Source organism: Sphaeramia orbicularis, chromosome 4, assembly GCF_902148855.1.
Source record: "Sphaeramia orbicularis chromosome 4, fSphaOr1.1, whole genome shotgun sequence".
NCBI classification, from domain to species: domain Eukaryota; kingdom Metazoa; phylum Chordata; class Actinopteri; order Kurtiformes; family Apogonidae; genus Sphaeramia; species Sphaeramia orbicularis.
The window spans coordinates 41,592,017-41,611,541 of record NC_043960.1 but is presented as its reverse complement, the minus strand read 5'-3'; the positions used below and the strand labels follow the sequence as shown (position 1 = coordinate 41,611,541).

The window sequence follows — 19,525 nt, the reverse complement described above, 5'->3', positions numbered from 1 at the left end:
ACTGTGCTCGATTGACAAATTGCCTTTTTTTTGAAGAATAATTTTTGAAGAATTAATATTTGATTTATAATTATTACTCCATATTGCCACACAATAGTTGAGATATGGATGAACAAGAGAATCATACAATATATGGAGAGATTTCTGATTTAGGTTTTCAGTTTTATGCATTATAACTTTTGGCTATTTTTGATCTTAGGAAATCTACATGCTGTTCCAATTCCAGTTAGTTTGTCATCATTTATAATGGCTAAAAATGTAGTTGCAAACACTCTTTCAGTTTCCATACCGTACTGTCTTCATCCACTTATCCTGGTCTGGGTCTCGGGGGCAGCAGCCTCAGCAGAAGCCCACACAGCCCTCTCCATAGCCACTTCCACCAGCTCCTCCAGGGGAATCCTGAGGCGTTCCCAGACCAGCCCAGAGATATAATCCCTCCAGCGTGTCCTGGGTCAGCCCCGGGGTCTCCTGCTGGACGGACACACCTCCCCAGGGAGGTGTTCAGGAGGCGTCCTCACTAGATGTCTGAACCACCTCAGCTGGCTCCTCTCAGTGTGGAGGAGCAGCGGCTCTACTCTTTCAAATTCAATTTCCATAATTCTAATTTTAACTCGTTTGTTATTTTTCCTTCTACCAAAAATAATATATTTGGTTTTGCTAACTCCCTATATTATTTATTGCTTTTATCTCTTCACATTTACTTTCCTTTTTTTTGTAGTTTTTTCAAGAATGTTTTTGAATTCAACTGAGCTATTGTGACCAAGTAATTTCCCTTGTGGATCAAAAAAGTTTGTCTAAGTTTAAGCCTAAGACCCCCCTAAAAAAAACTGATATTTTTGTCTCTTTAGAGGGGTCTAGGTCTTCCCTCCAGTATCCCCCCATAATTCAAACTATGCTTTGGCATATCCCACATGTGATATGCAGTTATAGTGCATCTGAAAACTGACTTGCATACTGCTCTCCACCAAAAAATAATTTCACCAGGCAACACTGCTTCTAAGTCCTGTAAACTGCAAAATAGGGCCTCAGTGGATGAATTTGTTTGTCCAGCACATCCCACAGGTGATTCACTGAGGAGAGTGACCTCTCATGTAGTCTTTCTTTAGACCACTTTCGCAACCAACCACTGCAGACCCACAACACGCAATAAGACCTGCACTTTCTGAAATGCTCTGACCCACTTATTTAGTCATCATGTGGCCCTTGTCAAAGTCTCTCAGATCCTTTTGCTAAATATTTAGCTGGTCCCAACACATCAACTTCAAGGACTAAATGCTCACTTGCAGCCTAATATATCCTCCTATCCACTGGCATGAAATATCTAACAAAACCTGTAATATTGTGGCTGGTCATTGTACAAGACAATCTCTCAAACACAAAGATAGCCTATGGGTTCTCTGTAAATATGGAAAAAACTAAAATTCTATTCAGCTTTATATATATTTTTTTAAAAAAAAAATAAAGGTCTTGCTTAATAATTTGGAAATAAGCAATAAAATAAACCATTATGGAGCTTGAATAATACAGGGTTTGTTTAATGTTTCTGATGTATGGACACATTTCTTGACATCAACAGAATCTAAATAATAAAACAGCTAAATATGACAAACCTTCACAGAATTCCTATAATATGACATGAACTAAAGAGGAAAAATTAGATCAACAGAAGTGCAAATTATTTCTGGTGAAAACTTCAAACAGATTACTAAGGTTATTTACCCATACACTACTTTTCAAAGCATAACATTTCTTGAAGAAATAAAACCATTTAATGAAAGCAATTTTTTTCTTATTTTTAAACTTAAATATAAGAATAAAAACGGTGTAATCACATATCAATAAAGACCAATGTAAAATAAAGTCTTCTAAAATGCTGCATGGATTAAAGTCAGACACTAAATGACACTAAGGGGAAATCACTGAATGTAGAGCACTCTGTAAAAATAGAGCAGTTTCACACACTACTGACTTTTACTTTTCATTTAAGTCATGTCGGTGTATTTCCTACTGTGGTGTCATTCATTGTTCTTTCCCAGTTAGTAGCAGATAAAGCTGAGTCTCTCCTGGCAGTCCCGGTTTTCCCACTGCCCCCCTTTGGCGAGAGCTCCGCAGCGTCCCTTTTCCAGACACTGGCTGTGCTCTTCTCCCATGGTCCAGGCCTGATACTCCAGAGGGTCTCCATTCACCCACAGCCAGCGATTTCCCAGAAAACACAGGCCGATCCAGACCGGATCAGTGATGCTGTTCGGCTGGATCACCTTCTGAGCCAGGAGGACCTCATGCTCAGAGACCAGGCTGGTGATCTCGGCGTGTTTCTCTCTGCAGTACTCCAGAGCCTCTTCCCAGGACTTTTTCTCCTCAATGACAATCAGGCTGAAGCAGAAGTAATCTCTGGGGATAAAGCCGGAATAAAGTAGCCATCCGCTGCTTTGCCAAAAGCCATAAAAATGGAAGACAAAAATATAAATACGTTTCTATAAAATGAAGCCCATTCTGTGTAGTTTACATATCCTCCCCCTGACCAGCTATATTCAGTGGGGCTGGTGGAATCCCTGTAGAGACCAATCCATCCAGATTTGTCTCCATGTTCCATTTTGAATGCTTCATTTTCCGTCTTACTGGTGATTGCTGAAAGATCAATAAAGTTGGCCCTGCAGTCTGCCTGAGCTTCAGACCATATTTTTGCCCTTGGCATATAGATGTGTTTAGCAGACAAACTGCAAACACTGGTGACAATGAGCATCATGAAGGCAGCCGTCATCCTCCTGTTTGAGCCTTTTTCTGCTTTGTCCTCTTGGACTCTGTCAGATCACTCGTAGGTGGAATGCACTGATGTATATTCATGTTCACAAATGGTGTTTTGCATTCACTACATAAACAGACCCTGGACCTAGGTGAGAGATTTTGAATCATTCAAACAATGTGTGTCTGTGAAACAAATCCACTCAAGCTCTCATTCACACTGCAGGCCAAATTGATGCAAATCTGATCTTTTTACTTATATGCAACTCAGATCTGTTTTCTTCATAGTAGACTGCAATCTCAGTCTGAGCAGTCAGGTCAGAATCTATCTAACTTTTATGTCAGTTTAGACTGAAATTCATCCCAACTTCCTGGTTCCAGCTGTCCACATGTCAAGGTGTCCTTGGGCAAGACACTGAACCCTAAATTGCTCCCAGTAGGGCCAGGCAGCGCCTTGCATGGCAGCAGCCGCCTACTGGTGTATGAGTGTGTGCATGAATGGGTGAATGTGAGGCTTTGTAAAGCGCTATGGGCACCATAAATGTGTGGAAAAGCACTATATAAGTACTGACCATTTACCCTTTACCAACTTTGCACTGAAGGGAGTCACTCACATGCTGTTAACCATGAATCTTAAACATACATAATAACTGTAAAACACTGACCTGAACCTTTCTGTTGCAAAGTGAGTTGTGATCATGCCTACGTGTTTTAGCCTGAAAGTAAGGTTTAGAATGCACATGTTTTACTTGTAGTGGAGTTTTTCCACTGTGTATAAGTATTTTTACTTTCAGTGGATCTGGAGAAACTGCTGAGGTTCCTGCAGCACATCATCAGCACCACACTGAGGCTAGAGTTACTGCTGGTCTTGGAGAGAACCAGGAACATCATCATCATGGAGATCACGGTGCCATGGGAGGGCTGCTTGGGGGAGGCTCATGAAAAGAAGCGGACCAAATACAGACATCTGGTCCTCAGCTGTCGAGAGCAGGGCTGGAAGGCAAGGTGCATGCCCACTGAAGTAGGCTGCAGTGGGTTTGTGGGCCCTCAGTGCACTGGGCATCACAGGGGGAGCAAGGAGCAGAGCCATCTAGAACATCACAGAAGCAGCTGAGGACAAGTGAATGCCACCTGAACACACACTGCGGTCTGATCAACCATGGTGGGGTCGCCTGGAAGAGGGTGTATGATGTTGGGAGACCTGAAACACCCAAGGAAACTGGGTTACATCACTGATGATGTGTTCAGGTGCATCAGAAGATGTATAAAAGAACTTACTGAGGGAAATTAACCAAACACTTCCACACTAAATGCTTTTGTGCACTGGAGTTGGATATTGGTCATATTGGGAAAAAGTAATAAACAGTCAAACAAATAAGATAAAATAGTAAGATAGTTTTATTTGCCGTTTGTACACATTCAGGTATGTAGAAATTATTAACATACAAACAAGAACAGTGGGTCAAAAATGAGCACTGAGGCTGGCAGTGAGAACATGCCCTTGGAGACCCCCACCAACTTCACTAAAGCACAAACCAAATACAAATTAGGAGCTTCGTTACACTCTCCTGTTATACATTGATGTTGTTGAGCAATTAGCTTTCACTTCTTATTAATATTTTATCCAATCGACAAAGAGTATAGACGATGTTTATGCTCTGCCAAAAGGCTGTTATGACCAAATGGGTAGGAGGAGAACCTCCTTCAGTGCATCTGTGGAAATCTTTGATATCAGATTGTGTTTCTATGGAAAGACTAAGATTTTGTATTGACGATCGGAGGGACGTCTTTGCAGCGGAGTTTGGCGGGGTGTTGGAGTATCTGGGAGCTAAGACTGCAACTACCTGAAATAGACTTAGTGGGGACTTTTGAGATCATTGCTGTGGACATATATTTTGGATTTGCTGTGTGTTTCGTGCAACCTGTGTGTGCTGTGCTGGACTGTATAACTCTGAAAATGTTCAATAAAAAGAATGTTAAAAAAAAAAAAAAAAGAGTATAGACAAAGGGGTCTTGAGTAAAAGATGAAAGTGTAGCACCTTATGTGAACTGCTTCCAGTCCAAATAATGGAGGATAATTAGCCCTGTTCACTGTAAGACCAGATAAGTTGAGTTTACTTAAAAAATTTGAGTAAACCGGTTGCCTTAAAAAATTTAAGTAATGAGTGATGAAAACTTGAGTGTATTAAACTTAAATGCTTGATTTGAATGGAATTGCTATTTTAAGTACAACACATTAAATGCCAAGTTAACGTAACCTAAAATTTGGTCCAGTCTCACTTGCTTTGTACAATCATTAACTTCATATCATCAGGTCATTGTGCTTAATTCCAAGTTGATTTAAATTAAAATATTTCACAATAAAAAATGCTTTGTATAATTATCAAACTAAATATGATATGGCATGGAAAAATGTTATGCAAGAAGTCTATACATCATAATGAGTCAGTGCAGAAATTGCTTTTAGTTTATTTAGCCATCTAAATTTTCATTGAAAGAATAATTGCTGAACAGGATACCTATTGTTCAGCCTATGGCTTTCACTCATGGTGCAGCTCTACAAAAAATACAAAAACAAACACAAAAAGGCCAATAAACATTACCATACACACATTAAGTCAAAATTAACACTAACACCACAACCCCACTGAACGTTTGCACATAAAAATAACACATTTTCAGCAACATTACCCATACCCACAATGCAATGTTGAGATACAAAGGTGTGGTCATGACTAAAACTTAGTGATTTAAATCCATTCAACTTAAACTGTTTTTCGTACTTTCGACTATGCCTACAAATTAGTAGCATACACTTAACATTTTATGGTAATGTAATAAAACTTAAATCATTTAAGTACATTGTAATTAAAGCATTTTAGGTAATACAAAGTCCGGGTTTACAGTGTTGCTGTGTCATTCCGTTCAATATATTAGCCTTCACACTATAATATATTAAGTAATTTTACAAAGCAATTTATATTGCAGCAAGTTTAATTTTAATCTGCTTGGATATGAGTACAATGAACTGATGATATTAAGTCTAATAATTATACAAAGCAATTGACATTGCAACAAATTTTAAGTTAAATGAACTTGGCATTTAGTGTTTTGTACTTGAAATAGCAATCCCATTCAAATCAAGCATTGAAGTTTAATACATTCAAGTTTTCATTACTCATTACTTAAATTTTTAAGCCAACGAGTTAACTCAAATTTTTTAAGTAAACTCAACTTATCCGGTCTTTGTTCATTTGTTTGTTTCAAATGTTAAAAAAAGTCTCTCTTAAACCCTGCCACAAAGTTTAATGAAACTGCTTTACTTTTGTGTGGTGCAGACAATGAGCAATCAAAATCTAGCTACTTTTTGTAACTTATTTTGAAAATACACAGTCCACTCATCTACTATCTTGCCATTTATACTAAAGCAAAGTCAATATTGAGTCTGAAACATCATCATACTTTTAACCCTTAACCCTTTCATGCATAGTAGTCACTCCAGTGGACAGTCCTTCTCCAGCTGTTCTCATGTATATTCATGGGTTTAGTTGTTTTAGTTCCATATCAGCCAACACAGTGGACACTTATGCATCATCTCTTAAACTGCAATTCATACCATTACTGTAACTTTCCTGTTGTTGATTGGTTCTTGAGTTGAAATCAATTGTTAATTGTTATTTTTTTTTTGCATATTATCTCCATGAAGTGAGTAATAACTAATATTAGAATATGTTAAAATGTGAGAAAACATCAGATTAGCTGCATTAAACATGGTTTCATTTTACTGTTTTCATATCACTTTATCATATTGAGTTTTAAATACATGTTTCTTTGCTTCAGGAATAAAATTCATAGTGTAGCTGAGCGGACATTTTTGTAAATCTATGAAAAAAAACCACAATCTCATTGGTTTTTTCATGCCTAGGGAGGAATAAAAACACTCAGAAAAACAAAAACAAAACAAAACTCAACCATAAGGTTCTCATAATTCATGCATGAAAGGGTTAAAGACCCAAATATCCACCAGTGACTAAAAGCATCTACTGATTTAAAATATTTAGTAACTTCTGATCCACTAATCCTATCAATACATGTAAATAATTGGTGTAAAATACAGTTTGTCATCTGTCCATGGTTATCAGATATGACTCATTTGGACGTTCAGAGGCTCCATAATGAATGTGAAAACACCGTCATCTTCAACAACATTGATTCACCAGTAAAACCATGGAGTTGGATCATTGAAAGTGGATGGAGATGCTTGTTTTATGTTCAAGTAATGATATATTCTGTTCAAAAAGTCACTTTTCCTTCAGTTTTCTCTGTTTCTGTTATAATAAAACACAACTTCAATCTGAACGTTTATGAAAATCTATATGATCAGAAAATTAAATATAGGAAAACACATGATTTACACTGGAAAAAAACACAGAATACAGAGGATAATATTATAATAAATGGCTATAAATCAATTAAGAATGATTAAATACAGAAAAAATAACATTTAGGGACTGACATAAAAGTAGTGCTGGGTCTTTATGGGTTAAACTAACTGACCAACTTTGTGAACAGTATAACACACTGCTAAATATCTGTTTTGAGATGTTAGGAGATGCTTACGTTTCATTATGAAAACATATTCAGACTCATTCCATTGTGGTGATACTTGGACAAATCGTATGACAGTTTCCCTCTGTTTCACTGTCCACTTGACACTTCAACAAACTCAGTGTCAAGATGATGTTTAAGGTGTTTGTTTTATTGTGTCAGCCAAACAAATGATCTCATCACTAATAGTCAAATGAAGGAAGGCTCTTATCATGGAGCAGCAATTCAGTTTGTGGAAGTGAAAACCAGAGAAGAACAGAGAAGAGAAGAAACAGAGAAGAAATACAACTGGACACATTCTACACATCTAAACTATTTTTATTTATTTATTTTTTGGGAATAAACTCAACAATGTAAATTAATCATGGATTTCTTTTAACATTTTCTACCTGACACCAAGGCCTTATGGATATTATCAAGCAGTATGTGTCCAAAATCTATAGTGTTTCATCACATGATATCTTCTCTTTCCTTTCTTTTTTTCCTTCCTTTTTTCATTTTGGTAAAGTGCAGCATTCTAAATATTGCATTGAATGTTTGCAAAGTGAGTGAGAATATGGGTTACTGGCTGTCTTACTCCTCATATCTTACAATTAGTGAACAATAATCCTAAAGAAAAAACAGTAATTAGCAGATTTATGGGCAGTTTGAGAACATAATATGACAATGTACAACCCCAATTTCCAAAAAGTTTGGATATTACAATGATTTGCAAATCTCATAAACCCATATTTGATCTACAATAAAACACAGAGAACATAACAAATATTTAAAATGAAAAAAATTACAATTTTAAGGAAAAAATGAGTAGAAGGAATATCCAGGACTGTAGTGCAACTAGAATCCTATTTCATGCAGGCTCTTAAGTTGTTCATCCCTAGATGTTTACAGGCTGTTGTTAAAGGAGAGGCAATAAACATGGCTCTGTCCTGTTGTTGGAGATGAGTTAGCGCCATCAAATTCCAAATTACCTTTTTTTTTTTCTCAAGTTGTATTTTCTAAGTTTAAGCATTTCACAGGTTTTACTTTTCCAAGATTTGAAGGAAAGATGTACAAGGATGGTAGTGAGACCAATGATGCTGTACCGTTTAGAGACAATGCACTGACAAAAAGACAGAAGGCAGAGCTGGAGGTGTTGAGATTTTCTTTGGGGGTAATTAGGATGAAACAGAAGGATGGATGATAAAGATGGAGCTACCAGAGAGGAAATTTATGGATGTAATGGAGGAGACCATGCTGGTAGTTGAATGAATGAATGAATGAATGAAATCTTTATTTCAAACATGTGGACAATAAAATAAAAACCAAAATCAAACAGCAAAATATAAGTACTGGTACATAAATGATTGATAAGCAAACAAACCACAAAATAAATACATAAATAATAATGATAATAATAATAATAATAATAATAATAATAATAATAATAATAATAATAATAATAATAATAATAACTAGAAGCACTCGGAGAGCGCAGACCTCCGCCAAGGCTGATCAGTGGGCTCCCCCGTGGGCCCCCCCACCCCCGATCACCCCCAAAAGTTAATCATTTCTTCCTTATCCCATTTCCAACAAACCCTGAAAATTTCATCAAAATCTGTCCATAACTTTTTGAGTTATGTTGCACACTAACGGACAGACAAACAAACAGACAAACAAACCCTGGCAAAAACATAACCTCCTTGGCGGAGGTAATAAATGTTTTTCAACAACAGACTAAAAGAGTTAGAGAGTATTTTAGATCAGGGGTCTCAAACACATGACCTGTTGGCTAAAACCAGCCCACCAACAGTTCCAATCCAGCCAGTGGGATGAATCTGCAAAGTGCAAAAATAAGGGTTTCAAACTCATTTCAGTTCAGGCTCCACATACACACAAATGTGATCTAGTAAAATAACAGCCCAATAACCTATAAATATTGACAACTCCAAATTTTCTTTGGTTTTAATGTGAAAAAATGTACTTTACACTACAAAAAAATATTTAGGCAACATTTACAACACATCCTTTAACATGAAAATATTAATAACCTGGACAATCATGAACAACCTGAACTGTCTAGAAAAAAAATTGAGTGTCCTTTTTAACAATATTCTGCCTGTTACTAAATGTTTTGTGCATTTATAGATCCATTGTGATCTGTAAGTTGGTTTGAGAATAAAATGAGACGTAATATTGTAGAAATTGTTCTTTTTTTAGCTCCAAATGTTTAACAATATTACGCCTGTTAGCAAATATTTGTGTAATATTGTGTGTAATGCACATGTATAAATGAAAAGTTGAGGCACAATATTGTTAAAATTTAACTTATTTTTCTTAAGAAATTTCAGTTTTAAATGGAGATAACTTTTAATACTGATATACAAACGGACCCCGTGTCCTTGGTCTTGGGTCTTCCAAGTAAATATGTGAAAATAGCAGCCAGAAAAAGACTGTATAATATTCTAACATTTGTATATAATATTCTCTTGCAGTGGGTCAGTGACAAGATTCCTTCAATCTGTGGTTGGTGTAAAACAATTTTTGAACTGATCCCCCTAGAATATCTTACCAATATTATACATAACAGTGTAGACCAGTTCTACAGAGTGTGGTGCCCATTTTTGGACTATATCGAACTGGACCTCTCATCTACCCCCTATTAAAAGGACTGGTGTGCACTTAAATGACATTCATAAATGTGACTCCCATACACTGTAAGTCTGACCAACCACCTTCTATATTAAGCTGTTTTTGTGTTTTTATTTCTCATATAAGAGCTGTTGTGTATGTTTTGTTTTGTGTCTTGTCTTTAGAAGACACTGTTTTGTTGAATGAAAAACAAAAAATTGCAATAAAAACTATGAAAAAAAAGAAAATTCTTTTTTTTTTCAGGTTATTCAAATTTTTTGCAAAAGGATAGTTAGTAAATGTAAATTAATAATTTCATAATAATTCATAATTTTATAATTCAGTGTTTTTTGGATGCATGAAAACAAAAAGACAAACTCAGACTTGTCATTATTTATAGTCTATTTATAGTCTACAGTGTTTTTCAACCTTGGAGTCAGGACCCCATGTGGAGCCGGCTGGAATTCAAATGGGGTTGCCTTAAATTTCTAGTAATTGATAAAAAATAATTTAAAAAAAAAACTTACTAATAAAATATATGTTGAGTTGACAGAGACAATGACAATACATAAAAGACATGACAAACTCTGAAGCTGAAATTGAAGCACTGTGGTACTGTTTATCTTTCAAATGTTCACTGTGCCCAGTATGTATTTATTGATTCAAAATTCCTTAATTGTTCGGTAATTCATTGCAGCCTTTTAAATCCAGGCTGGACTGACTGTACATATCCTGACCAAGGATAATAAAATTCTACCTTTGTGCAGTAATCTACACCCGGCTTTTCTGCCTCCATCCATAATAATATACATTCTATAGCACAGGTGTCAAACATGCGGCCCGGGGGCCAAATCTGGCCCGCCAAAGGTTCCATTCTGGCCTGTGGGATGAAAGTGCAAAAATTAACCTGAACAGTCAAGGGGGTCAAAAATCCTTTTGGTTCAGGTTCCACACACAGACCAATGTGATCTACAGTAAAAATAACAACACAATAACCCATAAATAATGACAACTACAAATTTTCTCTGTAAAAAATTATGTAGAAAAAATTGAAGTGAAAAAAAAATAACATTACACTGTGAAAATATTTACATTTACAAAACTATTCTTTCACAATAAAATGCAAATAAATACATAAATAAAAACAAAGACGAACAACCCGAAATGTGCAGTTTTAACAATATTCTGCCTGTTACTAAATGTTTTGTGCATTCATGGATCCACTGTGATCTGTAGTTGTGTTAATAATAAGAGATGGAATATTGTAGAAATTGTTCAAATTTTAGTTCCAAACTCCAAAATTTTAACAATATTCTGCCTGTTACCAAATGTTTATGTAACACTGTGTGTAAATGCACATGTATAAATAATAAGTTGAGGCGTAATATTGTTAAAATTGCACTAATTTTTCAAATGAAATGTCTGTTTTTTCAGGTTATTCACATCTTTTTGGTAAAATGTAAATATTTTCATAATTTAATTGGGGGGTTTTTATACTTAAACAAAACAGAAAAACTTGGATTTGTCATTATTTATAGGCTATTAAGTCATTATTTTACTGGTGTGGCCTGCTTAAGATCAAATTGGGTTAAATATGGGCCCTGAACTAAAATGAGTTTAACACCCCTATTCTACAGATTAAATGTCATCTAAAATTAACGTTTATTTGCAACATAACAAACTATTACATGATCAAAAACAAATTAATTATAGCAAAAAAATGTCTGAGGTCGACAGAAATTTGTGATGTTAAAATGGGGTCATGAACCACAAAAGGTTGGGAACCACTGGTCTGTTATGTTATTATTTTACTGGTCCAGCTCACTTCAGGTCAAATTGGTCTCATTGAGCTGGACACTCCTGAACTTGCACTGGTTGAACCACCAGGGGGCGACACCGTCCTTTATGAGGCGGAAGTAGTTTCCTTTCAGCTCAAGTATTGTTTTGGTCGTCCTCCTAAGCTAGGAGCCGTGCTCGTATATTGGTGTTTCCTTCTACAGCCACATTACCTCTGTGACAGCTCAAGGAAATGAAGAAGTTTTTTGAAGACATTAAAAAGGACATAAAATTTAAATCCGCGGGACCTGGTAAGAAGCTAACAGAGGACACCAGGTAATTAGCAAACTTTCTTTTACAGCTGCTACAACGCTAGAGCTAGCTTTCCAACGAAATGAGTCAGCCTAATGCTAGCTAGTAGACTGTTTATTCAGGGTTTGCGGGTGTAAAAGCTTACACTTCTGAGTAGTGACACTAACTGTGTGTTCAAGGTTTACGGGCTAACCGTTTACGGCCGTTATCAGCTGGGTTACATAATGCTAAGCACAGTGGGAGGCGTCCATCTAAACTCAGGGTAGCTAACACTTAATCTGTCAACGAGCTTATGTTGTAAACGGCCTGGGTAACTTCAAGTGACAAATGCATAAAGATAAGACTAGAAAATAGACTTCCTGGTACACCATTTAACAGGAGTACCTCCATAGGTTAGCTTAGTGTTAGCTTGTTGCTGCTCATTAGTAAACTGTGTGTGGCTGTTTGCACGTTAACGCTGAACCACAACATCCGTCTGCCTCACTGTGTCTGTTTCTGTAACACTGTAGTTCCAAACCAGAACCGGTGCAGAGCAGCTCCACTGTTAAAAATCGCCATGTACCCAGTCAAGGAGCCCAGATGGCTGGAGCTGCAGCCCTGGCCAGGATTGAACAGCAGCAGCGGCCGAAGGTGCACACTTCCCACGACGCCATCAGGAACCAGGGTGGGACACAAACCCAGCATTACAGGGTCACTGTGTGTGGTGTCTGAAATCAGATCCTCTCCTTACAACACTGGTAGCTTTTCAGTGACACAGAGGGAGTGTGCAGTTGTCATGTATGGAAGGGCTTTTATGGTTGTCAGCCATGGTCTGATTGAATATAAGCATTGGATATAAAAGCACTGAAAATCAGCAAAACTTTTAGTACAAAGCATCTTGTTTATATCAGTATTAGTCTACAAAGAAAGGTTGTAATAAGCAACCAGATTCTTGTTTGCTTTTAGTTTGTTAAGCAACCCTGGTAAGTAGAGAATTTAATTGCATGTAAATAATTTGTTTTACTTTTACTACAGTTAAAAGAGAGTTGGAGGCAGAGGCGGCTGCACTGGCTGAAAAAGAAAAGGCAGCTGCAGCAGAGGTATGAGTTGGAAAGGATGCATGTAGATATTCACACACACACATATACTCAAACTAAATATAATTTATTCTAATGATTTTTTTTTTTATAATTATTTGTCCAGGGATCCAAAGTGAAAGATCCTTCATGTCTCTCAGTGTCTGGAGTGTATTTTATCTGTCCCTTAACTGGAGCCATTTTAACTAAGAGTGACAGGGAAGTGCACATTAAAGAGGCTATTCTAATGGTATGTCTGACCATATCATTTTCAGATCCATATAAAAATCTCAGCAACATGATAATGTGATTAACAGTACTGTTGATGCAACATGTTTTCTGTTGTTACTGTCAGCGGTTTGAAGAGGATGCGATCGAGGCCTCTGTTATGATGATCCACACATTTAACAAAGACAGAGATAAAGTGAAGGCTGCTGTGGACATTATAAGCAAGTAAGGAAAGGTTGTCCTCAGACATGGCTTTGAATTTGTGGTTTGAGTTTGTTTTGTTTTGTTTTTTTCAAATCAACTTTCATATTTTTAAAAAATTGTGTGCTGGATTTTTAGGCATTTTCATAATGTCATCAACAGGTATGTTGAAAATGTATGTAAGAATCCCACAGAAGAGAAATACAGGAAGATTAAAGTCAGTAATAAGGTGTTCCAGGTATGTATGACACTTGATTTTGTCAGGTTTTTCACTTCTACTACATTTCATTTACTGGAACAATACTAATAATTCCAACATTCATATTTGCATCTGTTTCTTATTGTATTATTTGATGTAGTTATTATCATTTTACTCAGTATTTACTATTTCAGGTAAAATCATTTTGCAAATGAAACAAAACCAAGATTTGTATCAGTGAAGCCATTTTGTGAAGCCAGCTGCTTAAATTACGGAGCCAACTGCTCAAATTGTCATATCTACATATGAAAATAGTGAAAGTGGTGTTCACTCACAGGTCAGGCTTATGAAATAAAGCATTTACAATAATATTTTTAACATAGTTCTCTTTTGTTGTTTCATTGTAGGAGAAAGTCCGTTGTGTGGAAGGTACCAGAGAGTTCCTGGAGGCTCTGGGCTTCATAAGTGCTATGCTTCCAGTAGAGGGTCAAGGTAATTTCACTCTAAGTCTTGTGCACTGGTCACTTTTTTTTCTCCAGTATATCAAAGTCAATCAATTAGTTAGAGTGGCAACCTAGTGAGCAAAACCTCCATCTAACAATGTGTGAGTCATAACATTATTTTATTTTTTGGGGGGGTCAGAAGAAGACGAGGAGTTCCTGGTCTTACCGGAACAGAGTCCTGACGCCCTGGAGTTAATGAAGGAAAGAAGGGATCGTCTTCAGAGAGGAGAGCCCGTCAGAGCTCAGCTGGACAGACAGCCTCAAGCCTTCAGATCGTCTCCAAATGCACAACGCTTCGAGCTGCCGCCGGAATTCTACAACCTGACAGCAGAAGAGCTCAAAAAGGAGCAACAGCAGCGGTATGGGTGCCTTGTAAATAAACACTGTAGTCAAGGGTTTTCACCCTTTTGTCACTTAAAGCAAACTTTTAGTTTTATTAAAAAAACATAAAAAAGACTCTGTGTATCACCATCTCCAATTAATGTAAAATTTAAAAACAGAGGTTTAGCAACAATCACTACCTCCCATAACAAATAAACAATTTATTCTAATACATCATATTTCTTCATCACATATTTATAAGCTTTTATTAACTCTGGGTCGCTTTTTTCATTTCCAAAAAAATAATCTTGTTTCCCTGCATGTGAAGGAATTTTAGCTAGTGAAGAGTGGCAGAACCCATTTGTTTGGGCCTGATGGTGCATAATGATTTCTGTTGTGATATTCAGCTCTAACAGTTATTGAAACATTTCAATTTTAATTTAAATGTTTTTTTTTAATCCTTAATTCTTGAACACATACTTAAAAATAAAATATTTTGCAAAAAATAGAAAAGATAATTGTAATTTTATCCATCAGTACCACAGCCTCTGGTTGGGACGGGTTGCTCTACTTTTTCTTATGAATGAGTTAGATTTTCAAATGGATCCACAATCAAAGTTGAAGTGGATGGATAATGCAGCTGAACAATGCATTGGCACAGTGAACTCTGCATGTCAAAACTGTACTTAGACACTTTGCACCATATTTTCTTTGAACTAACAGGGAAGCTTGATTTTACATTTTGTTCTTCATCAGCAAATTCAGTCATTTTAAAGAACCTGCTCTGAATATGTAGTGGATGTTGTTCGTTTCTCAGGAGTGATTTAGTGGAGAAGAACTCCATGTTGCGCACTAAGGCCATGAGGGAGAGAGAGGAGCAGAGAGAGAGGAGGAAGTACAACTACACTCTGCTGAGGATCAGGCTGCCTGATGGAAACCTGCTACAAGGTCAGTGTTTCTTCTCTTTTAATCACATACACTCCCAAACTGTTTTGGATAGTTTTGTCCTAGTTCCACCATCAAACCCTCTGCATAATGCATAGCTGAAGGTGACTGATGTAGTGATGTGTGATCTTATGCAGGGACCTTTTATGCCTGGGACCGGCTTCCTGTGCTCTTCACTTTTGTACGAGAGTCTCTAGTGGACGGTTGGCAGCCCTTTGAGCTGATCGCACCCGGAGGTCAAAAACTTCAACAATCTGAGGAAGTCGCCCTTGCAGAGTGCAATTTGGTGAGTCACATGGAGACTTACGAACATGTAGTGCTGTGAAAAATCCACAAGGCATGATTAAGCATTGGGTTTGTTGTGTAATCACCTTGTTTTTTTGATATCCTTTATATCTTGTATATATTTTTTCTATCTTTGGTATAGTTTTCTTTTTGTGTGCTCTAATATTTCTTTGTAGTTTTGTACATTTTCAATATTTTTTCAGTATATATTTTCAGTATACTTTTGTATGATGGTTTAATAGTCTTTCTTTTTTGCACTTTAATCTGCTGCTAAACAAACAGAGCCGGTAAACTGATCTTCATTGTTCTTGTGACAGTGACAATAAAATTCTATTCTATTCTATTTGGCAAGGTTATAATTACCATACCGGTACACTTCAGTCTCTGTATCAAGATACATACAACTGGAATATACAGGAAATATTGGAAAAAAAAAAAACCAAAAAAATTAGAAGCACTCAGAGAGTGCAGACCTCTGCCAAGGCAGATTATTGCCCCAGATTTGGATAAAAATTTCAGGAAATGTTGATACTGGCACAAGGAACAAATGATTCAGTTTTGGTGGTGATCGGGAGTGGGGGCCCACTGATCTGCCTTGGCAGAGGTCTGTGCTGTCTTTTCTAGAAAAGCACTCGTAGAGCGCAGACCTCCGCCAAGGCAGATCAGTGGGCCCCCACCCCCGATCACCACCAAAATTTAATCATTTGTTCCTTGTGCCAGTATCAACATTTCCTGAAATTTTCATCCAAATCTGTCCATAACTTTTTGAGTTATCTTGCAGACAGACAAACAGACAAACCAACACCGACAAAAACATAACCTCCCTGGCAGAGATAAAAAGAAATACACATCTTTAAGAAAAATTTGAACATTATAGAAGCTGTATAGGATCATCTGGACGGACAAAAAAAGAATCAAGGATAGCTCAGATGGGTATTATGTGCCACTTAAAGGCTGTTGATACAAGAGATTTCAAGACGTGCAAACAGAGATCCCACTTATTACTGGAGAAACCATATAGTTCTGATTTGTTTTTTACTATGCACATCCTAGCTGTTCTTATTAAAGAGACAAAATAAATATAAATATGTATGGTCGTCATAGCACCGCAATGAATAACAATGCTAAATGTACTCTAGAACTTCTGCACCACGCTGTAATTATTAGTTTTTTTTCTTCTTTCATCAGGTGATGTCAAAGTGTGTTTTGTCTTTTGTTGTAGGTTCCTGCAGCTCTGCTAACGTTTGCCTGGGATGCGGCTGTGCAGGCAGACATCGCAGCCGCTGGTGGAAAAAGCCCATCCCTCCTCAAACCCGAACTACTGGAAAAAATTCAGACCCTGAGCTGAACATCCAGACTCTATCCCTGAACTGTCCCTCCCTGACACTACTGGGATGAATCTGCCCCTTTGCAAATGCCTAGTGATGTGTTTATTTTTTACAAAAGCTAAAAGTTAAGGCAAGGGGAGGGGGGGGGCGGCGTTTTCACCCTAACGTTTTCCAAGTTTCCTCGTACCCCGCTCCCTCTGCCGTGGAGGAACGCCCCACAGTCTTGTCACCAACGGCGAGTAGAAATCAGCCTGCGGAAGGAAGCGCTGTTAGGAAAAAGCACGGGATGAGTGTTGTTTTTGTTGAGTTCTGAATGTACATGCTGCGTAGTAAACAGGCTGTCAGTCCTCTGCGCTCTTGCTAGGTTTTACTGTACAAGGCATGTTGAGAGACCTTGTTTGAACTGTCATCATCTCCCACCTCGTTCCGTAAAAACAGACGGATTAAACCGTACGTTCGAACCGCGCTGTCATGGAAAAGAAAATGAAGAATAGAGCCAAGAAAGCTGTTCGCATAAAACTGAGTGCACCTGGTTTATTGGTGCTGGAGTGTAAGTCAGTGTTTAGTTCAGATTTCATGTAGCTCCGTTGCAGTTTATAAACATACATTTGTCTTTTTTTTTTTTCCCCTGCTCTGCGTTAATCTTGCACTGTTTTATTCAGCATAGTGTTGTTTTTTTGGTTGCACAGATAATTAAAGCATCAAATAGCATGTTTCATGTGCACAACCCCAGATTTTGTCAATGAATGAATGAATGTTCAAAGCCCAATCCTACATTTATCAGATGTTTATGTTGAATAATGTACACAGACTCTAATGTACATACAGACAAGGTCCCACTCGACATGATTTCATCAGTTTAAATGTGTTGTTGTGTTTTAGTTTGAAGCACTTTGAAGGTTATTTAACATTTGATAAAAGGTGTTCAGTTGTGTCCTCATACTCAGGACAGGGCTTTTGTTGTTTGATGCTCACAGCAGAAGGTTCATGTCATCACTTCCAGCGCTCATTTAGCTTTAGAATTACTTAAGCTTCAATCAAAAAGGGGTCTAGATTTCAGGATTTTAAGGTTGGAGAATTTAAAAAAAAAAAAAATTGAGATATGGTCAAACAGACTGATGTGGAGACTTCAGATGTTTAGATGAATCCTTCACAGGTTCACTATGAAATGACATTTACTGCAGAAGCATTTTGGCTCAATACTAATCTATACAGAGGAAGTAAGAGTCAGATTAATGTGTATGCTTTCTAGAGTTTATGCTGACAGGTAGTTGTGTTGTCTCTTACACTTGTGGTTATTAAAACAACAACCTACCTCTCATGACTGACTTATAAATACATCCCATTTGAGTTGTATACAAACACTAACAGAAGGAGGTCACTTCCCAGGCTAAACAGTAGTATTCCTTGTCAGTGTCAGCCAGTTAACATTTGTCACACGAGTTGGTTTCATTTTGAGTCCGAGTTATTTCAAAGACCAAGTTATTTCTGCACTCCTCTGCCGACTGTCCGGTCCTACTCTATCGAAGGGTGTAAATGTTTTCTCAGCAGTGTTAAATGATTTGTGAGAAGTCGTGATCAGTCCAAACAATGTCTGAATTGTGTTCTGTTGCTTTTAATCTGCCTGTAATCAAGATCTCTAGCATTGCATCCTAACTTTTGTTCAATAAACGGAAAAGCTAAATCTGAACCCAGAAGGAGTCCCAGTGAAATGTCTTATTAGGATGGAAATTAATAAAAAGCTACCAGTGCAGGGGTGTCAAAGTTATTAACCCACCCCCCCAAAGGGGAGGCAAGGGGTATTGTTTTTGGTTTGGTTTGTTTAACACCCTAGCAGCAAAACTTCAATTCATACTAAACTGGGTTTATATATTGCCAGTGATGCAGAGTATTTTCTGATTTAATTTCAGGAACAGTAGGTCAAAGTTCAAAATTTCTATGAATTTTTAAAATCATTTTCTTCCCATTTACTTATAATGGGTGAAATTTCACATCTGTAGCAGCAAAACTATTGGTTGAATTCATACCAGATTGGGTTTATACAGGGTGTCCCATAAGTCTCCATACATATATGGTTCTAACATGTATTTCTTTATATTTCTTCTTTATAGTTCTTCAGCAGTGGAGGACACGCATTGAAATGTGTTTCCGACAAAATGGCAGTCATATAGAGCATATTATATAAATAAAAATGGTTTATGTCAAGAAACGTTTATTTTCCTATGTATGGAGACTTATGGGACACCCTGTAGATTGCCAGTGACCCAGAATAGATGTGGTTAAATAAAATGTCTGAAATTTCACAAGTCTATAAAAACATCAATTTTGTTTTAACTTACTTTAAACTTGGCACATATATAGAGGCAAATGATATGCTGACATCACCACACACAGACATGATGACATCAGCTG

At 37.1% G+C, this 19,525-nt stretch overlaps 2 protein-coding genes across 3 annotated transcripts; one reads left to right on the top strand and one right to left on the bottom strand.

Moving 5' to 3' along the window:
* Positions 1-2,036: 2,036 nt before the first annotated feature.
* LOC115417581 (snaclec macrovipecetin subunit beta-like) lies at positions 2,037-2,761 on the bottom strand. The gene is made up of 2 exons (XM_030131602.1): positions 2,523-2,761; positions 2,037-2,427 (listed from the first exon to the last, which is right to left on the bottom strand). The coding sequence occupies exons 1-2, from the start codon at positions 2,759-2,761 to the stop codon at positions 2,037-2,039; spliced, it is 630 nt and encodes a 209-aa protein (XP_029987462.1).
* Positions 2,762-11,878: 9,117 nt separating this feature from the next.
* ubxn6 (UBX domain protein 6) lies at positions 11,879-18,813 on the top strand. Of its 2 annotated transcripts, none has more exons than XM_030132315.1 (11): positions 11,879-12,072; positions 12,558-12,712; positions 13,063-13,127; positions 13,231-13,353; positions 13,459-13,556; positions 13,695-13,770; positions 14,139-14,223; positions 14,377-14,593; positions 15,373-15,503; positions 15,638-15,786; positions 17,008-18,813. In XM_030132315.1, the coding sequence occupies exons 1-11, from the start codon at positions 11,990-11,992 to the stop codon at positions 17,131-17,133; spliced, it is 1,308 nt and encodes a 435-aa protein (XP_029988175.1). In that variant the 5' UTR covers positions 11,879-11,989; the 3' UTR covers positions 17,134-18,813. The 2 variants fall into 2 exon arrangements, with proteins under 2 accessions (XP_029988175.1, XP_029988174.1); XM_030132314.1 differs by having other exon boundaries at positions 11,990-12,072; positions 14,374-14,593.
* Positions 18,814-19,525: the final 712 nt, after the last annotated feature.